Source organism: Ictalurus punctatus, chromosome 26 (assembly GCF_001660625.3).
Source record: "Ictalurus punctatus breed USDA103 chromosome 26, Coco_2.0, whole genome shotgun sequence".
Classification (NCBI taxonomy): domain Eukaryota; kingdom Metazoa; phylum Chordata; class Actinopteri; order Siluriformes; family Ictaluridae; genus Ictalurus; species Ictalurus punctatus.
In genome coordinates, this window is record NC_030441.2 from 12358523 (window position 1) to 12378090 (window position 19568).

The window sequence follows — 19568 nt, forward strand, 5'->3', positions numbered from 1 at the left end:
GCCAAGTCCAGATGTGCCATGCTGATAGACTCTCACGGAGTCTGTATTGATCAAATCAACAGGTGCTTCAACAAAGTATTAGTTTAGGGGTGTGTACACTTATGCGACTAGGTTTTTGTACGTTTTTTTCTTCTTCTTCTTCTTCTTGTTTTATCCCCCAAAATGCTTCTGATCGTTTTTCACTTTATTTTGTATACTAAGGTGATGTGTTCTGACATGTTTTATCTTGGTTTCATTTTTTACTTCACAAAAAAACCGCCCATTTTAACAAGGGTGTGTATACTTTTTATATCCATTGCATGTTAAAATGTACCTCTGTTAGAGCAAATCAGGAACGTAAACTCTAGGTGGATAAGTTTAAGTATCCAAACCCTAATGTATTTCTCATCAGCTTAGAACCTCTCAGGAAACAGTAGCTACAGTTATTTTACACCTAACCCCCAAACATTCAGGCTAGTCCTTAAGCATTTATAACTGACCCTTTTAATGCAGCGACACTGCCAAAGCAGAACTCTCTCCAATGTCTTTGGCAGCACAAATTCACTCAGAAGCACATATACCACTGCAGTCTCCTCACAGCTACCTATTAATATCCCTGTTAAGAGATCAGCAAAGTCTCCTTTCCAAAGTGTTTTGACATGGAGGGCAGATGAGAAAGCTTCAGTGATCTGATGATGTAAGCTGATGCTAAGGTCATATGTTGACTTTTAGTTTAGGCTTGGGTGGCATGCATGGTGGTGATGGTGGGGGGTGTAGACTAACATGGCTAAGAGGGCACCAACAGATTAAGACTATTGTGGATTGCTGGATGAGTAGACAGTGACAGATATCATGAGATCCACAATGACTTGATTTGCTGCAGTTGTGTGTTGAACGTCGGTGATCTTCAAGCCTCAGTGGTTTGTGTGTTAAAATAACTAGCGTATGTTCAAAATCATTCCCTAAACTTGGATTTTGTTCAAGTGCTTCAAAATCACTTGGTCCAAAGGTGCTGCGTAGTAGAGACGAGGTTCTTAGATAGAATTGAGACCTCTGTGAGAAACACTACTAATATTTCTGTTAAAGATTGTATCAATGATTTCTCTGTTTCTAAGTGAACTTTTGCCAAAGTTCTTCTCACATTTCTATAGGAGAAAAACAAATAATGTGGACCACCAACATCCAAACAGTCAGAATAAGGAGTGTCTTTACTTACCTGTCACTCATGTTGTTGCCCATCATACAGCTCAACTTCTAGTAGTAGCATTTAGGAGATCTAACCTAGATCTAGATCTGGTGTGTGTGTGTGTGGGGGGGGGGGGGCACAAGGGGAGTGGATTTGACACTGAAAGAATGGGCTGTTTTTATTACAGTGTTGAGCTGCAAAAACAACATTCACAAGGTGAACATAGAGAGTGTGAGAAAGTGCTTGCAGAAAGATTGACTGATTGAAGGACTAAAAATGGGTTAAAACGGAATACAGCATTTAAAAAATCCAATGCAGAAACGACTAACACTTAATAATCACACACAAAACACTTTGAGTTTATTTCTGTTCAATAGATGGCTCGGAAGGGGGATTAGTGGCTTAATGGTTAGAACATTTGCCTCACACCCCCAGGGTTAGGGGTTAAGTTCCTGCCACCGCCCTGTGTGGGCAGAGCTCGCATGTTCTCCCCATGCTTCAGGGGCTTCCTCCGGTTTCCTCCCCCAGTCCAAAGACATGCGTTGTAGGCTGATTGGCCTCTCTAAATTGTCCGTAGTGTGCGACTGTGTATGTGTAAAACAGTAACAAGAATTCTTATTAATATTACAACGATATTATTTATTATCATTCAACAAAATGTATCAATTTGTAACTGTAGAAGAATCTCCTTCAGCAAAAAAGAATCTAAGAATCTTGGGGTCTTGATGTCAAAAGATAGACTTTATTATGCAAACAACAAAGCCGAGCTGGTCTGTAGATCAACTGGTATACTTATCCTCGGTACATGCTTTTATACAATTCTAAGACACTGATCTCATCAGTGTCATTTTTTCCCGTTTTTCTTGACTCTCCCTCCCTACTTGGTTTTAAATGGAGGCACGGTACAGCCAGCTCCATTTTTGAAAAAAGATTACATTCCCATCAGCGATAGGTACCAGTATACTCATTAACATTTGGTTACACTCTTAAACATAAGGTTTAGTGGATTAACTTGTTTTTTTTGATTAATCATGTGTTAATACTCTTACACCTTATATGTTGGTTATATGTGGGTGAATTATACTTTGACTGATTAAAATATTCCATATAACCAATTAACATTGTGAAAATTATTTTTGTATAAATATAAATACTTTAGTAATGATGTGCCACATTAAATTACTATTCCTTGCTAAATATTTACCAAGCAACTTACAGTAGTTGTATGTGGCAACAACGGGCAATAAAACTGACTTAGAAACATATTCAATTACCACTGTTACTGTCTGCTAAGCCCAGGCTGGGCCACCGTCGTAAAGAACTTTTTTATAGCGATGATCTCAGCTTGGCTAAGCCAGCAGTGAAACCAGTGAAAAAATGGCTGATTGACCATGACGAAATAGCAAACCTGACGTGTAATACAGCCCTGACATGACCTTAAGTGACTTCCTTTAAGACCTGGTCGAGAAGCTCGTCAATGACGTCACTGCTGAAGTCCACCTGCTGCAGGTCGAGATCGGGAACGAAGGAGACCAGCAGGTGGCCCAGGTTGAGACGCAGCTTTCTCAGCTTCTGCTTCTCTTCTCCGCCTCGGGCATCTTCTCTAGACCTTCCTTCCTTCTCTATTTTCAGCCTTTCCACTTTGCACTTTAGTTGGTCACACATGGAGGACAAGCTGGCTTTCTCTTCCTCCAGCCTTTCCAGCTAGCAACAGTACATTATTATGATACATACAATTATATACCAATATTTCAGTGTACAGAAATGGTATCATTCTAGAACAAATTCTGTGGAAAGTCTGGACAGAATCTAAACTTCAAAACAGGGGAACATATAAAATGTCATAATACATTTTTTTAAATGTTGGACTATTTTAATTATATACACTATATGGTCAAAAGTATGTGGACACCTGCCAATCACACCTGTATATGCTTTTTAAAACATCCCATGCTAGATTTAGGCCCCATTTGCTGTTCTAATATCCGCCACTCTTCTGGGAAGGCTTTCCACTAGATTTGGAGTGTGGCTTGACCTGGTTGAGGTCAAGGTGCTCTACAGGCCACTCGAGTTCTTCCACTCCGACCTTGGCAAACCGTGTGTTCATGGATCTCGCTTTGTGCACAGGGACATGCTGTCATGTGAAGAGAAATTTTAATGCTACAGCATACAAAGACATTCTATACAATTGTGTGTTTCCATCTTGTGGCAACAGTTTGAGGAAGACCCAAGCATGGATGTGAAGGTGAGGTGTCCACATACTTTTGGCTATATGGAGTATATCACAGTATACCAGGGGTGTCCAATCTTATCCGGAAAGGGCCGGTGTGGGTGCAGGTTTTCATTCCAACCAAGCAGAAGCCACACCTGAGTCTATTGAAAGCCAAGATCAACTGATTAAACAGGTGGAATCAGGTGTGGTTCCTGCTTGGTTGGAATGAAAACCCGCACCCACACCGGCCCTTTGCGGATAAGATTGGACACCCCTGCAGTATACACATTCCTATGGAAATGTAATAATGACTTTTGAAAATGTCATTAGTTCTAGTGTCTTTAAACAATTAAGGTATCACACAGAAAGAATTTTTAATCATTTTCCTCCCCAATTTGGTCACCTGCCAGGTCCCACCCATCAGACAGCTCTCCCTTAACATATGGCAGCTACCATCCAGGGAGGGTGAAGGCTAACATGTGCTTTCTCTGATAAACTTGAAGCCAGCCAAGCACATCTTTTCAAACTGCTATTCATGCAGCATAACACACTCAAAGAAAAGTGCCACAGTGATGCTTGAAAGTTTGTGAATTTAAAGAAAAAGTAGAATTTTCTATATTTCTGCATAAATATGATCTAAAACATCATCAGATTTTCACACAAGTCCTAAAACTAGACAAAGAGAACCTAATCAAACAAATGAGACAAAAAATATTATACTTGGCCATTTATTTATTGAGGTAAATGATCCAAAATTAAATATCTGTGAGTGGAAAAAGTATTTGAACCTCTAGGATTAGCAGTTAATTTGAAGGTGAAATTAGAGGCAGGTGTTTTCAATCAATGGGATGACAATCAGGTGTGACTGAGTGCCCTGATTATTTAAAGAACAGGGATCTCTCAAAGTCTGATCTTCACTACACATGTTTGTGGAAGTGTATCATGGCTTGAACAAAGGGGATTTCTGAGGATCTCAGAGAAAAGAGTTGTTGAAGCTCATCAGGCTGGAAAAGGTTACAAACCCATCTCTAAAGAATTTGGACTCCACCAATCCACAGTCAGACAGACTGTTTACAAATGGAGGAAATTCAAGACCGTTGTTACCCACCTGAGGAGCGGAGACCAACAAAGATCAATCCAAGAGCAAGATGTGTAATAGTCTGTGAGGTCGCAAAGGAACCCAGGGTAACCTCTAAGCAACTAAAGGCTTCTCTCACATTGGCTAATGTTAATGTTCATGACTCCACCATCAGGAGAACACTGAACAACAATGCTGTGCATGGCAGGGTTACAAGGAGAAAAACACTGCTCTCCAAAAAGTACATTGCTGCCCGTCTGCACTTATTTGAAAAATGGCTATTTGAAAAATGTTTTGTAGACGGATGAGAACAAAATTTTACTTTTTGGTTTAACTGAGAAGCATTATGTTTGGAGAAATGAAAACACCGCATTCCAGCACAAGAAACTTATCCCATCTGTGAAACATGGTGGTGGTAGCATCACGGTTTGGGCCTGTTTTGCTACATCTGGGCCAGGACGACTTGCCATCATTGATGGAACAATGAATTATACCAGCAAATTCTAAAGGAAAACTTCAGGACATCTGTCTGTGAATTGAATCTCAAGAGAAAGTGGGTCATGCAGCAAGACAACGACCCTAAACAAACAAGTGTTTCTACCAAAGAATGGTTAAAGAAGAATTAAGTTAATGTTTTGAATGGCCAAGTCAAAGTCCAGACCTTAATCCAGTAGAAGTGTTGTGGAAGGACCTGAAGCAAGCAGTTCATGTGAGGAAACCCACCAACATCCCAGAGTTGAAGCTGTTCTCTACTGAGGAATGGGCTATAATTCCTCCAAGCTGATGTGCAGGACTGATTGACAATTACCATAAACATTTAGCCGTGGTTATTGCTGCACAAGGGGGTCACACCAGATACTAAAAGCAAGAGTTCACATACTTTTGCCACTCACAGATATGTAATATTGGATCATTTTCCTCATTAAATAAATGACCAAGTATAATATTTTTTGTCTCATCTGTTAAGTTCTCTTTATCTACTTTTAAGACTTGTGTGAAAATCTGATGATGTTTTAGGTCATATTTATGCAGAAATGTAGAAAACTACAGGGTTCACAAACTTTCAAGCACCACTGTATCTATCCAGAATTATTATTTTTTTCTTCAAAATTCTGACTAGTTAATAACTTAGTAGAGCTAAGATTCATTCATACATCTTCAGTAACCACTGGTCAGGGTTGCAGTGGTTCCCAGTAACACCGGGTGCAAGATGGGAGAATTCACGTTGGATGGGATGCCAATCCGCCACCAGATCTCCCTAAAACTAAAATGTCCAGATCACACATTCAAGCCAATTATTCATCCAACCAGCTCTTCATGTTGCTTTTCAGGTAGATTTAAATATGCCTAGATATAATGTCTTGCTGTGCGATGCCTGATGTTTCCTGGACACATCTACGAGGATAATGTTAGCCAGGAGCTTTGGATATGGCTGTTTTTGTCATTTTTGTGCCATATTATGTAGAACTTAACTGAAAGTGTAATAGGATGATAGTTTCTACCTTGCTGAGGAGCTGACTCCGCTCATCCTCCAGGGTGGTGCAGTGATCCCGCAGCAGCTCCAGCTCCTCCCCGTATGCGTCCCTCTCCTCTGCCGTCTGCTTCATCATCTCCATCAACTCATCTTGCTGCTGTTGCATACTCCACACCTCCTCATTATCATCATGCAATTCCATAGAGTGTAACTCTGCTATACAGCACTGGGTTTCTGTAGCGGATGATTCCTCTCCAGCATACCACTCATCCTCCTCCTGAACAGGCTCCTGATATGGCATAAATGTCTCCATCTTACTGCTCTCCTCGTTGTTTACTTGTTTGTCTGCATTTGCATTTTTCTCCTTTTCCATCCCCTCCCATTTGCTCTCTTCTTTGTTTGGCACGAGACTGGAATGTGTGTGAATGAATGTGCCACCATCAGGGAAAGTGGTATAATGCATAGGATGCACTGCTAGAGGCATTTCTTCAGCAGTAGAGAGTTTCCTTTTAGTCCTTTAACAGGCAGAGAGAACAACAGACTAATGAACCACAAACACTCATTAGGCAAAATGTTGAGAATACAGGAGTACTAATCTAATAGGATTACCTTTTCAGTGAGTCAGAGAGAGCAGTGAGATTAATGAGAGGCAGTGGTGATCTCTGAGCTAGAAACATGACAATGAAAGTTAATATAAAACTCATCCATCCTGGTTCTATGAACTTTGGTAACAACTGAATTACACATGGTCATTGTATTTGCTTTAACTTTGCCTTTTAATGACTAAGCACTGCTAATGCAATCGGTGACTTTCATGTAGTATGACATATTCAAATCTTTAAAAAGTTAATTTGTCTGAAATCAGGGGTGGAGAAATCAGTAGTCTGGGCACCTGGGACAAGCAGATTTTATTGTCAAAGCTATTAGTTTTAAGTTTCTGTTTCAACAACCAAAAAACCCCACTCCTTTAGCAAAGCACAAGTTGTCATTTGGTATGATAACATATGCTACATGATCATATACTCGTTCATTTCTGTATTAGTCTGTATCAGTGCACTTAACTAGCTATCTAGTTCACCATACATGTTACTATAATATGTTAGTGACTGTACCACTTTTTAACCCAATCAGTATGGTTTCCAGGCAACCAAAACAAGGCAATGGGCAGCACACTGGAGGTTTTTCTTGCCGGTATAGCTAGCTAATGAAGTTATCATTTGTCAACTAGTGGAGATGATATTTTATCAATTAAAGGCCTTGATCAGTTTTAATTGACTTAGATTTAACAGGCTAATGTTGTCTACATGCTGTTGAGCTAGCTAGCCCAAGGAGACACTGATCTCTAGAAAACAGCAAATATTCTCACTGATTGCAACCACTGAAACTTACTATATACTCTGAGGGTGTAACGTCTATAAAAGTGTTGTAGCTCTGTATTTAATAGACAGTGCTCCTTATGCATGTTATTTTGAAGGGTGTTTTAATATTTGGTATTTGAATTGGCACGTTGCATTTGAAATGGCATTAATGTCTTGACATTCGCAAACACTTCATGACTATCTTTAATTGAAAAAATGTCTTTGGTGCACCCCCTGCTTAAAATACTACGTACAAATGAAGCAAATGACTAAATACGTTATTAATATCCCTTATGTCCACTTTGCCTTGCCAAGTCAGTCGTTTTTACACTCCGCTAGTCACTTTACAATGAAAATTAAATAAGACTGCAGTGGTGCAATGGTCAATAAAATACAAACCATTAGAAGTGGGTGACAAAACACTGAGGCTTGGTGCACTATTACTGAACAGATCTGTAGGATATGGCTTGGAGAATTCAGAACTCTTCAGCTGTCTGGCATTAACAGGAGCTTCCAGGATTGGAATATCTAATACCTATGGACAGAAATGTTAAAACGTGTTCCCATTAGCCTTCACCATATAAATGACTTGCATAAGGGGTTTGGGCTGTTTTTTAAATTGTTGTGTCTATATAAAAATGACTTACCTCAGGCCCATGATCATCTTGTAGACTCCTACTGTTCCTCTTCCTGTTAAGACCCACAACCTGTAGATTAACAATGTAAGATTGCACAATACATACTAAAGTAATATGTGTAAGACTATCTTACTGGCGTTTAAAGGGTTTTGGGTATGACTTCTTTTCTTCTTCTTGATCCTCTAGTTCCTCCTCCACCAGACAGCTCCTGATTGAGATGGATTAAATGTCAATGACAGAAAGGTCATGTTAAAAGTACTTAGAAGTGGGATACCAAGTCCCTTACTACAACACGCATGCTATTAATTGTAATATTATTTTCTAAGACTACCAAATCCCAGTAAGTGAAATTCTATTGAAGGGCTCAGGTCAGTGTAAAGGGGTATTATATAAAACTTATATAGTTTATATAACTCCAAAAGGTGCACGTCTTGCTTAGCATAGAATTTTTCCTCCCAATTTTGTTTGCTTCCACCAATCCATGGTAGTAGGAATGAAGCTTAAGGAACTTAAGTCACTGCAGTTCAGAAAATTCGCTTACCTAAACCAACTGACCCACCCCCTCTTCAGTGACTGACCAGTAAAGTAGTGAAAGAACAAGGTGCAGAAACTTGGTGGGAGATTCAACAGGAGATTCTCCTCCTCATATGTGTTTATCACAACACAGTCTGAGTTGTAGTGAATTTAGCTACACACAGTGAAGTTCCTTTTAACTCAAGTAGCTTACAACTGGTGTACCACTTTCATGCACAATTCCACCTTGCTACATAATATGGCCAAAGTTTTGTGGACACCTGATCATCACAACCATATGTAGGCCTTTCCTAATCTGTTGCCACAAAGTTGGACACACACAGTTGTACAGAATGTCTCTGTATGATGTAGCATTACAATTTCCCTTCATTGGAATCCTGTTCCAGCTGGACAATGCCACTGTGCACAAATCGAGGTCCATGAAGACATGTTTTGCCAACATGAACATCTTTGGGATAAATTGGTATGCTGACTGTGCCCCAGACCGCCTCAACCAAAATCAGTGCCTGACCTCACTAATGCTCTTGTGGCTGAATGATCACAAATCCCCAGAGCCATGCTCCAACATCTAGTGGAAAGCCTTCCCAGAAAAGTGGACGTTATTATAACAGCAATGGGCACTAAATCTGGAATGGGATGTTAAAAAAACCATACGAATATGATGGTCAGATGTCTGTAAACTTTTGGTCATATAGTGTATGTGCTACCCGCCTTGTCTGACTGACACTTAAGATCCTTTTACTCTTCCAAAAGACTATGCATGTTTCCAAAAGTTCATTTCAGATGCTTCTCAGAAGCAGCTCTAATGAAACATAAACCGGGATTTACAAGACGCATCCTTCTGCAAGAGACACTTTCATCTTGAGACAGAAGTATTTGTTTGGCGTGGCAATGGAAAGTCTTCATGATATTTAGCCAACAAATCCCCCTTGTACACTCCCAAGCAACAATTTCCATGTCCAGGAATGACATCACTTAGTAAAAGTGTTTTATGGCTGTCACCTGAATTGTGGGTCGTGGTTCAAGTTGCAGAACCATTTCTCCGGCAGCCGGCTGCAGTCGAAGCCATCTGGAAGCCTTCTCCACTTGAGACAGCTGTCGCACTGCACCCAGGCTTGATCCGGAATTTTCCTTCACATGGATAGGGAGAGACAGAGAAGGTCAAACCAACATCAGAAGAGAAGCCTCTCTTGAGACCTTTGCACTTATTGATAATGCTAAGGTATTTTTTTTTAATGTTTCTTTATATCATGCTTTATATAACTATAAATGTGCAAAGTTGTATGTGTTAGGTAGCATTTGTGCATTTGTGAAGAGTATTTGTGAAGAGTATGTGGGCACCACTGAGATAAAACACTGTCCTAGGCAGAAGGTAATATAAGACAGGTGTCTTAAAATAAGATTTATCATTCCCAGGTGGAAGGTTCCAGAAGATGTCTAGTTTTTTGCCATATTCAAAGGAAGCATTGCATACTGTATATTCATCATGGCCAAGAATAGCTAATTCTGCTCCATGGCTGAGGTATCCATTATGGAACTCAGGAAAACATGATGGACAGATCTCCTGAGGCATGCTGGGAATTGTGAAATTGATGTAAATACTATACTTATTATTGTGTGGTAATTACTCAATTGAGAAGAAAATTCGTTAGATAACAAGCTAATATTAGGTCTCTAATTAATTAAACTGTTAAACAAAGATTATGCAATGGTTTAACATATACTGATAGTGACGATAACACCAAGAATGACACAATCAAGGTATACCCCCATGAGGCAAGTACTTAGAAAGTCGCCAATATTGTTGCCCCAAAATGTAAACGCACTGTAAATAAATTGAAATTAAAACCAAAACTGAATCCCCACACTCACACTGTATCCTCTATCGGAACTGTGCATTTTGGGTCATCTTTCTTCTGCTTGTAGCGGATCTCATTCCAGTACTCTTCCAGCTTGATGCTGAGGTTATGCATGGTTTTCCTGCACACAAACAGACGATATACGCATTGTAAATTGTAAGGACTCAAGTCCCAATCAGTTTACGCATTAGACCGAACAGAAAATACAAGTTTAATAGGAACAAAGTAAATGGATCCAAGCTTATGCGGTGTAAGGACCTGTATTTATCTGTATCATCAAAGTCCTGTTTGTTGTGAGTCGGTTGAAGGAAATTACATTCAATCACACCGATGACCCCAACACCTTTTCTCTCTACCTGTTCAGGAAGAGGCCAAATCACACAATAACACAGCAGTGTAATAGAGAGGTTGATACGCATCAAAAATATATTCATTAATAACAGCAACTACAGATACTCTTTGAAGCGAGAAGGAATCTCTTTACCTTGCATTGGCAGCTCACTCTCTCATAAGCCTTGATGAGTCTGTTTTTGTGGTACATCATGATACCATAATGCTCCTTGCTTTTGGTGTTGAACCCAAATGTGATCCGAATACGTTTGGCCTTTGAGATGTGTCAAGAATATCCACCGACACAGCAATCAACACAGCATCAGTATCAAAATACTTCTTAAAGTACTTTTTAAACCCGCCTTTTTGTTTTCGGTAGCTAGTTCCCGCCTGATAGCTGAGTCTCTTCTACTGACTGCATTACAGCTGACAGCAATGGTGGCTCAGGCCCTGGGCTACAGATTGGTAGCTAGGTGGGGCAACAGTATGCACCCTCAACCTTTTGCTGTTTGGCCCCCTGAGCAACCCCCTTAACCCTATCTGCTCTTGGGCAACATGGTTAACCCTGCAGGCTGAAATTTAACCAGGAAATTTAAAAGCTTCCTTCCATGCAAAACACTTGGAGACAGTGCTAATCACACTACTCTATATTCATTAGCTAACAAACACAGAAGAGTACCTATTAGTACCTAAGAGGACCTTTTACTCTCTCTAGGCTATGAATGGCTGTGGCATCACTGGAATTGAAACATGTGAACCCCCAAACATAAGGCTAGCTCTTAGTTGTACCACCAGGCTCCCTGTGTTAAAACACTCTTGTGGATTAAAGTAGGGTAATTATATCAAATAGGTATAATTCAAGACTGTTCTTATATTCTAAAGGATACTAGGAATGAAGGTCTGTAGTTGTCATTGGCAATGTAAGCAAGACTCTTGGAGATGAGCTGGGTTTTCACTCTTTGTCCTCGAATGTTGATTTGCATACGTGGCTTCAGATACAAAATGCTACAGTATGCCTACATATGGAAATGCAAGAAAATAACTTTCTTCTTGAACTTTAGGGAAAAATAAAATAATAATAATAATAATAATGTTGTATGAAAAAAACTGTTTCCTCATAGTGCCAGTGATAGCACGTGCACTTACTCTTAGTGAATAGTCACTCTCAGGTGTCATGGCTCGACACTCACGTGTTTTCTCACTAGCATTTGCTCGGATCTGAATATCATATTTATCTGCATCAAAGTTGAATTCTGTCTCCCCACTTGTAGTCCTGCAAAATAATGAATATAAGGAATATACTAGGGAAAAATATGAAATTTAATATAAAATACAAAATATAAAGTAAATAGGGCTGGGACATTACGTAAAATTCAAGCGTACAACTGTATATCATAATTTTTAGTAGGCAGGGATCCCTGTGACTGAAGTTATCATATAAAACTGCCTTGCCCCAAGACCTAAATTAAATGTGGCCAGATACATTGGTCACCTAAATTAACCCCCCCCCCCCCCCCCCCCCCCCCGCCTTTTCATTCAATATTACGTTTGGATGGATCGATTTCAAACGTGACCATTTTTTTTAGCATTAACTACATAGCTTTTGTTATAGGATGTTTTCTGATATTCGCTAGCTAGCTTTGTATGAGTATTTTCCGTGACACTAGCTAACTAATTTTGTTTGGGGATAAACGTTTATACCTAGCTGGGTAGATATTATTATCATATACACCAATCAGCCATAACATTAAAACCTCCTGCTTAATATTGTGTAGGTCCTCCTTGTGCCACCAAAACAGCTCTGACCCATCGAGGCATGGACTCCACAAGACCTCTGAAGGTGTGCTGTGGTATCTGGCACCGAAATGTTAGCAGCAGATCCTTTAAGTCCTATAAGTTGCGAGGTGGGGCCATGGATCAGACTTGTTTGTCCAGTAAATCCCTCAGATGCTCGATCTGATTGAGATCTGTGGAACATGGAGGCCGAGTCAACACCTTGAACACTTTGTCATGTTCCTCAAACCATTCCTGAGCAATGTCTGCAGTGTGGCAGGGTGCATCATCCTGCTGAAAGAGGCCACTGCCATTAAGGAATATCATTGCCATGTACTTGGTCTGCATCAATGTTTAGGTAGGTGGTATGTGTCAAAGTAACATCCACATGAATGCCCGGACCTGAGGTTTCCCAGCAGAGCATTACCCAGCATCACACTGCCTCCTCCGACTTGCCTTCTTATAGTGCATTCTGGTGTCATTTCTTCCCCAAGTAAGCGCCGCACATGTACCTGGCCATCCACATGATGTAAAAGAAAACGTGATTCATCAGACCAGGCCACCTCTATGATTCAGTTCTGACGCTCACGTGCCTATTGTAGGTACTTCTGACACTGGACAGGATCTGTGGCTGCGGCTATGCAGCCCCATATGAAGCAGGCTGCGATGCACTGTGTCTTCGGACACCTTTCTATCATAGCCAGCATTAACTTGTGCTACAGTAGCTCTTCTGTGGGATCAGGCCAGATGGGTTAGCATTCAATCTCCATGCATCAATGAGGCTTGGGTGCCCATGACCCTGTTGCTGGTTCAGCAGTTGTCCTTCCTTGGAGCACTTTTGGTAGGTACTAACCACTGCATACCAGGAACACTCTACAAGACCTGAAGTTTTGGAGATGCTCTGACCCAGTCGTCTAGCCATCACAATTTGACCCTTGTTAAACTCACTCAGATCCTTACACTTTCCCATTTTCCCTGCTTCCAGCACATCAACTTCAAGAACTGACTGTCCACTTGCTGCCTAATACATCCCACCCCTTGACAGGTGCCACTGTAATGAGATAATCAATGTTATTCACATCACCTGTGAGTGGTTTTCATGTTATGGCTGATCGGTGTATGTTCGTAATTCTTGATTACAGGTGGCTCTTCGAGAAACAGACACAACTTGCTTATTGTTGTCAACTAAGATAAGTCAAAGTAAATTTGCTCACTGAATTCCTTTTCTTTAAATGCATGTGCAGGGTTCAAGGTGAGAGTTCGTTTGGAAATGCGATAATAAATGACTTGCTGGGATAAAAGGAACCACTGTTGCCCTGATCTTAGGGAATATTTTAATCAATCATTGTGTCAGTCAATGCATAACCAACTCATGTATAACCAATGTATAAGGTTTGAAGATTGAGAAACAAGTTATGAGTTAATCCACCAGATCCTATGTTTAAGAGTGTAACCAAATGTTAACCAGTAAACTGGTACCTGTCTGTGTTGGGAAAGTATGTAACCTCTTTGGAATGCAGTGGGTTTTTTTTTTTTTTTTTTAAATAGACTGATGGTACCATGCCACCATTATAGAGAAGACTTTTTAATTAATTTTGGCACGAGGCCAATGTATGACCTAATGAAAATAGGGAAAAATCCAGCCAGATGAGACCAGTGTTTCAGAATGGTATAGAAACCTGTATCAAAATCGCTTATGCCAGCTGATCTGCAGACCAACTCAGATTTTGATGCTTTTATAATAAAGTCTATTTTTTGGGACCCCAAGACTCATTTTTAAAAAAGATTCTTACATATAAATCTTCCAATAACAAATCTCTTTCTTACCAAAACCACAGCATCAACACCCCCCACCAAACCCAGACCTTCCTCCAGTTGGAAACAACTGGTCTACACATATTAGACAAACCGCTAGCTCACATGCGCAGATTCCAGATAATGATGCGTGTGCCGGTGGGTCCGGCAGTGCTGATGGCACGCAGCTCAGTGAACAGCTCCTTCTCTGTGTTAAAAAGTGAGTGTCTCAGGATCGCATCTAGACTGGCTGCATCCTCTGGTCTGGGGACACTAACAGTCAAGGGTAAGATTAATTTAATTATGCTGTCCAAGTCTTCCCTATCAAACAAGAACCGTTGAGCACCAATATTCAACCACTGCATTTGTTTGTGCTCACACATCATAGGACAGCTGAATACACCTCATATACAGAGATCACTAAATACCCAATTCTCTATACATGACGTGCACTTGACTTGCATTTGGCTAGCACCACTCTGGGAGAATCAGGCCATCATTCTCAGTCATTTGAACTACACAATTCTAAATAAACTCCTATGACAACAGCAGGTGACCTGATTTTAAACAGAGGTTTAAATTTTTTCTAGTCCTGTAATGATCAAGTACATCAACGTAGAAAAACTGTCATTTGCAATATTTCAATACAATAGATTATACATTTCTGGCTTGATTATATCTTTTGGACCCTAAAATTATCCCCACCTCTTGCCATAGCAGATCTGATCAGCTTTATCTCCTTTTTTCAAAGGCCTCTCAAAGGTATAAATAGTTTTTAGCTAAGGGAATGAGGTCAGGTTGGGGGAAAGAGAAGGTTTGTCAATGTTTTAATTGCAGTTGCAGTTCAAATCACATGGCTTCAAAAACTCCTTCTTTAGTCAAGCTGTTTTAATTCCTATGGCTCCTGGTGTTTATGCAGTAATAGTGAAGTTATGGTAAGGATACAGGTTTTGTCCATCCCGTCTGAAGGTAAGAATAGGCACCATGATCTGTTGAGCTTTTATGGCCTGCAGGTAAGACTGTGACAGCAGGCCTACACTCATTGAGTCTCTGGTCTTAGTGAAGACGATGGCATCCTTCCCCAGACGCATGGAACCTGATTTAAAGCCATTGCCATAGACACCGACCGGAACATGGTCTTTCACAGCTTTCTTGTCACTGTAACCAAAGCTGAAAAGATATTGAACAAATGTCAAATGATTTCATTCTTGAGTTAGCATTTATATCTAGTTTAATTGTGGTATTTTCCTTCATTATTTTACACAAATCAGTTCTATGCAAGACCCAAGATAAGAATCCGGAGGTTCACTACAGTGTACGTAAGTACTAATAAGGTAGATGTAATAAAAGTACAGCATGGTACAACAAATTTCCATAGAAACAGGAAGTTTCAGACATAAGTCCTTCATCAGCTATGCAAGCATGGTGCTTCTGAAGCTGTGAGAGGTGAAACCAACAACATATATACACCCAATATCCACTGCTATATTATTAGGAACATCTGTACACCTGCTCATTCAAGCAATTATCTAAACAGCCAATAGAAAAATGTCAGTAGGTCTTTTTCCAGTTTGCAACTGCCCCTCAGTGCATCTGTGACCTCTGATTCCTGTTCCTGGGAGACAGGAGTGGATCCTAATGTGGCGTTCTGCTGATATAGCCTAAAGGTTTGATGTGTTTTGTCTTCTGACATGCTTTTCTGCTCACCACAGTTGTAAAGAGTGGTTATTTGAGTTGCCTTCCTTTCAGCTCAAACCAGTCTGGCCATACTCCTTTGACCTCTCTCATCAACAAGGTGTTTCTGGCTGCAGAACTACCGCTCACTGGATGTTTTTTTGTTTTTCGCCCCATTCTGTATAAATTCTAGAGACTGTTGTGCAGGAAAATCAAGCCGTTTCCGGAATCCACACCCCAGCATGTCTGGCAGAAACAACTAAGCCATGGTCAAAGACACTGAGATAACATTTTTCCCTTGTGGGAGCGGGGGCGTGGTTGAGCATCGGCTGTGAACGGAGAGGAGGCAGGTCAAACTGACCCGTAACACATGATGATTCTCACCTGTGTGTAATTAGTGAAAGCTAATTTATTTGTGTCTGTTTGTGCTTTCGGGCCATAACAAGCCAGAGAAAGCGAGAAATAGCCTGTAGAGAGATTGAGCTGTATCTGCATGTATGCTGCTGCCAGACTGATATTATGGCTGATTAGATATTTGCATGAATGAGCAGGCATACTATACAGCTAATTCTACTAAAGTGGATACTAAAGTATATTGGATGCAATAATAGAGCTTTTTTAATGACTCATTCCAAACACTATTGTCCTGCCATGACTGTTTGGCTTATGGCACTTGCTGGTACCTGAGCATCTTATGCAGTTTGGCTCTGGTCATTCCTGTTCCATTATCCATGAATGAGAGGCAGTCCAGGTTTTTAATGTGTGTCCAATCTATCCAGAACTGCTTGGCACGAACATCTGGGTCATAAGCATTATCTGTAATATAATTGTAATTATGAAATTCTTCAGCCCAAAAGAGAAGCAAAATTGTGTCATTTTCAAAGTACATAAGTTTCAAACTTTCACAGTCTTAACTAGCATGCTGTTAAGTTGATCATGTCTGTGTAAAGAGGGATTACCAACTCACCAATCAGCTCAGCAATAGCGCTAAAGGGCCAGGTATGGCTGGTCGAGTTTGTATGAAGAAATTTAGGATTGAGCTGTAAGGGGTAAACATGTTAAGATGATGCATCATCATGTTATAGGTAGGTTATAGGTTGTTTTTGTTTTTTAATAGAAATCTACTGCATGTTATTTTGTAGAAGGTAACTGAAGCAAGCTGGTTAGAAACGCAAAATTCACTCAAATACAACATGTCCTTTAAGAGCTTCTGTCTCTTAAAAACCACACCTCCAAAATATATGCTTAGGATACAACACCTGAATGTTAGTGCAAGATTAGGTTACAGTGTGTGCCATATACTGTACAGAGTCAATACAACAGATTGACTTGCAAATAGAGACATCTCCGGATGCCTTTTGGTGCTCCATAGGGCACGTTTTGCAGATATTAAATTATTTACATTAATGTTTGAAAACCAAAGAAGTAAACTGGGGTCGCTTTGGCAAACCGGCAATACACAACTTTGCATATATGCGTATTTGGCTGTAGATTGGCACCCCATTAATGTCTTATTCCTGCCTCACGCTGAGTGTTCCTGGCACAGGCTCTGGATCCACCGTGACCCTGACCAGGATAAAGCAGTTACTGAAGATGATGTAATGAATCAATGAAAGAATGTGATAATGCAGACCAGGTTAGAAGAAGACAAAAGAACTGTACAAAACCAGAACTAGATTTGCTGTAATGACCATTGGTTTTTTTTGGGTTTTTTTTGAGGGGGGCAAGTTTTGAATAGATGATTGTTATTTCCAATAAGGAATGATAGCTATACCAAGAAACTACAGCATTCACTCAAGTTCAATGATGAAAAACAACAGAATACGTATATAGTAAAGCACAACAGGGAAAATAATCAACTCAGGGATGGAGTATTGCGATGTTATAGACACAAAGTTGATTCTTTTCTAAACACAGCATGTCTTGTAGTGTCTTATCAAAAATAAACCCTTCTGTGGCACTCACACCTCTACTCTGCCCACTTTTGCTTTCTAGAACTCAATTAAAGATCTTGTAAGGTAGCACTACCTGTATTGTTCTCCAATTGATATATCGCTTTGCTTGTATTTTCTCATTTGTAAGTCGCTTTGGATGAAAGCGTCTGCTAAATAAATAAATGTAAATGTCTTATGGCGCTTTATTTAAAAAACATTTCATTAAACGATGACACGTCATACTTTTTAGCCGCTTATAGTTACGTTTAATGTTGAGTTAGTTCCTGTTCACCGACATTATAGCAGATATATAATAAGGTGTTCCTCTCTTTTTATCTCGCTGATGTTAATAAGACCAAAAATTCAGCTTGTCCTGTTACTGAGAAACTGCGAAGCACTCTGTCCTAAATGCTTTACATTGTCGGGAAACTTAAAGCTTTACCTCTGACTCTTACAAAACACAAAATGTTCATTTAACATCTTTTCACAGAAAACCTTCACACACAGTTTCAATCTGGTTGGAGCATCTGCCATATAGTATGTCTCTGTTTAATAGTTATATTAATCAACACCTTCTAAAACACTCGAGAATTCAACAGTGCTGTGGGATAAATTATTAATCAATTAGTGAGCAGTTTTAAGTGATTTTATGTTAACTGTTAAGGACAATGCTTAATATTTAATGCTATCTATCTATCTATATATCTATCAAATCTCAGAAACATTGCTGGAAAGGCTGCAAAACAAACAGAAACTTTATCTGAAACATCTGCACTCACAAACAATTAAATATTAGTCTTTTATTATTATCATTATTATTATTTAGTCATATGTTTGCATGTTAAATGTAACATTTAAACCAATGGATCTAATGTAAAACTCAGAACTTGTGTTTGAATGGTAAAGTCTGTTAGGGGACAAGAGACAGTCTGGACTTACCGAGCTCAGGGGTATCCCTCTGTGTTTACGAGTAGCCATTTTCTCCGCCAAAATAACACACTAACGTTAGATGTTTGTTTTATAACGCCTCCAGAGATCCTTGCACATTTAGAGCGCGTTCACGTGAGTAAGGCGTGCGCAAGCGCGCGCGAGAGAGACCTAAACACATTGGCAGCTGTGCGCGTGCACGTCCCCGCGTTTGCATTAGTGAAGTTTGTAGAATATTTTTTTGTTCCTTGTGCAAAATGTAGGCCTACGTCCGCGTAATTACTGTATTGCAAGCGTTTCTGACCACCCTGAATGTTAGGTCACTGAAAAAAATCATTTAAAAAAATCATAAATCCATAAAATATCCAATTTATTAGCTCACATCACGTTTAACTGTTATACAACAAAGAGGGAAAGATGGTACATGGGTTTAAATATTTACACATTTAACAATGCTTTGATGAATCAATGTGTGTAGGGATTCACAGCATATGGTATAAAGAGGGGACTGGGCTTGTGCGTCACACTGCAGCTTATTAAAGTGTATCTCTCAACCATTTCATTCAACCAAGACTGCTACTTTGATTTGATACCCAGAAGGTCATTGAACCCTGGTGTCCCATAAGGACGAGCTAGCAAATGTTACCATCATCTGGGTTTATAGAATATAAAGTGTCATCAATGTCTGTAACTACGAAGTTTACTAATGTTTGGATATGTTAATAAAGTATAATCTAATATTTATAACCGACATTTAGACGTATTACTTAGAAGCATAATCTAAATCCATAGTGCACTTGTTGATCAGGTTATATTCT

General features: G+C 39.8%; 1 protein-coding gene across 2 annotated transcripts; it reads right to left on the reverse strand.

Moving 5' to 3' along the window:
- Positions 1-1885: 1885 nt before the first annotated feature.
- Positions 1886-19196, reverse strand: morc3b (MORC family CW-type zinc finger 3b). Of its 2 annotated transcripts, XM_017456824.3 has the most exons (17): positions 18763-19196; positions 16857-16929; positions 16573-16705; positions 15161-15385; positions 14342-14479; positions 11795-11921; positions 11536-11664; positions 10803-10922; positions 10577-10674; positions 10332-10439; positions 9462-9590; positions 8059-8133; positions 7935-7977; positions 7687-7822; positions 6539-6596; positions 5958-6444; positions 1886-2869 (listed from the first exon to the last, which is right to left on the reverse strand). In XM_017456824.3, exons 1-17 carry the CDS (start codon positions 18799-18801, stop codon positions 2603-2605), a joined length of 2385 nt encoding a protein of 794 aa, XP_017312313.1. In that variant the 5' UTR covers positions 18802-19196; the 3' UTR covers positions 1886-2602. The 2 variants fall into 2 exon arrangements, with proteins under 2 accessions (XP_017312313.1, XP_017312314.1); XM_017456825.2 differs by lacking the exon at positions 14342-14479 and having other exon boundaries at positions 18763-19195.
- Between the last annotated feature and the right edge of the window lie 372 nt (positions 19197-19568).

What these genes read in the sequence shown, in the direction of transcription:
- morc3b (XM_017456824.3), bottom strand. Translation starts at nt 18,801, where the DNA reads ATGGCTACTCGTAAACACAGAGGGATACCCCTGAGCTCG. An exon ending in AGAGTGACTATTCACTAAGA is followed by an intron (nt 11,665 to 11,794) that starts GTAAGTGCACGT and finishes TTCCATATGTAG; the next exon opens with GCATACTGTAGCATTTTGTA. An exon ending in CTCTCTGACTCACTGAAAAG is followed by an intron (nt 6,445 to 6,538) that starts GTAATCCTATTA and finishes TGCCTGTTAAAG; the next exon opens with GACTAAAAGGAAACTCTCTA.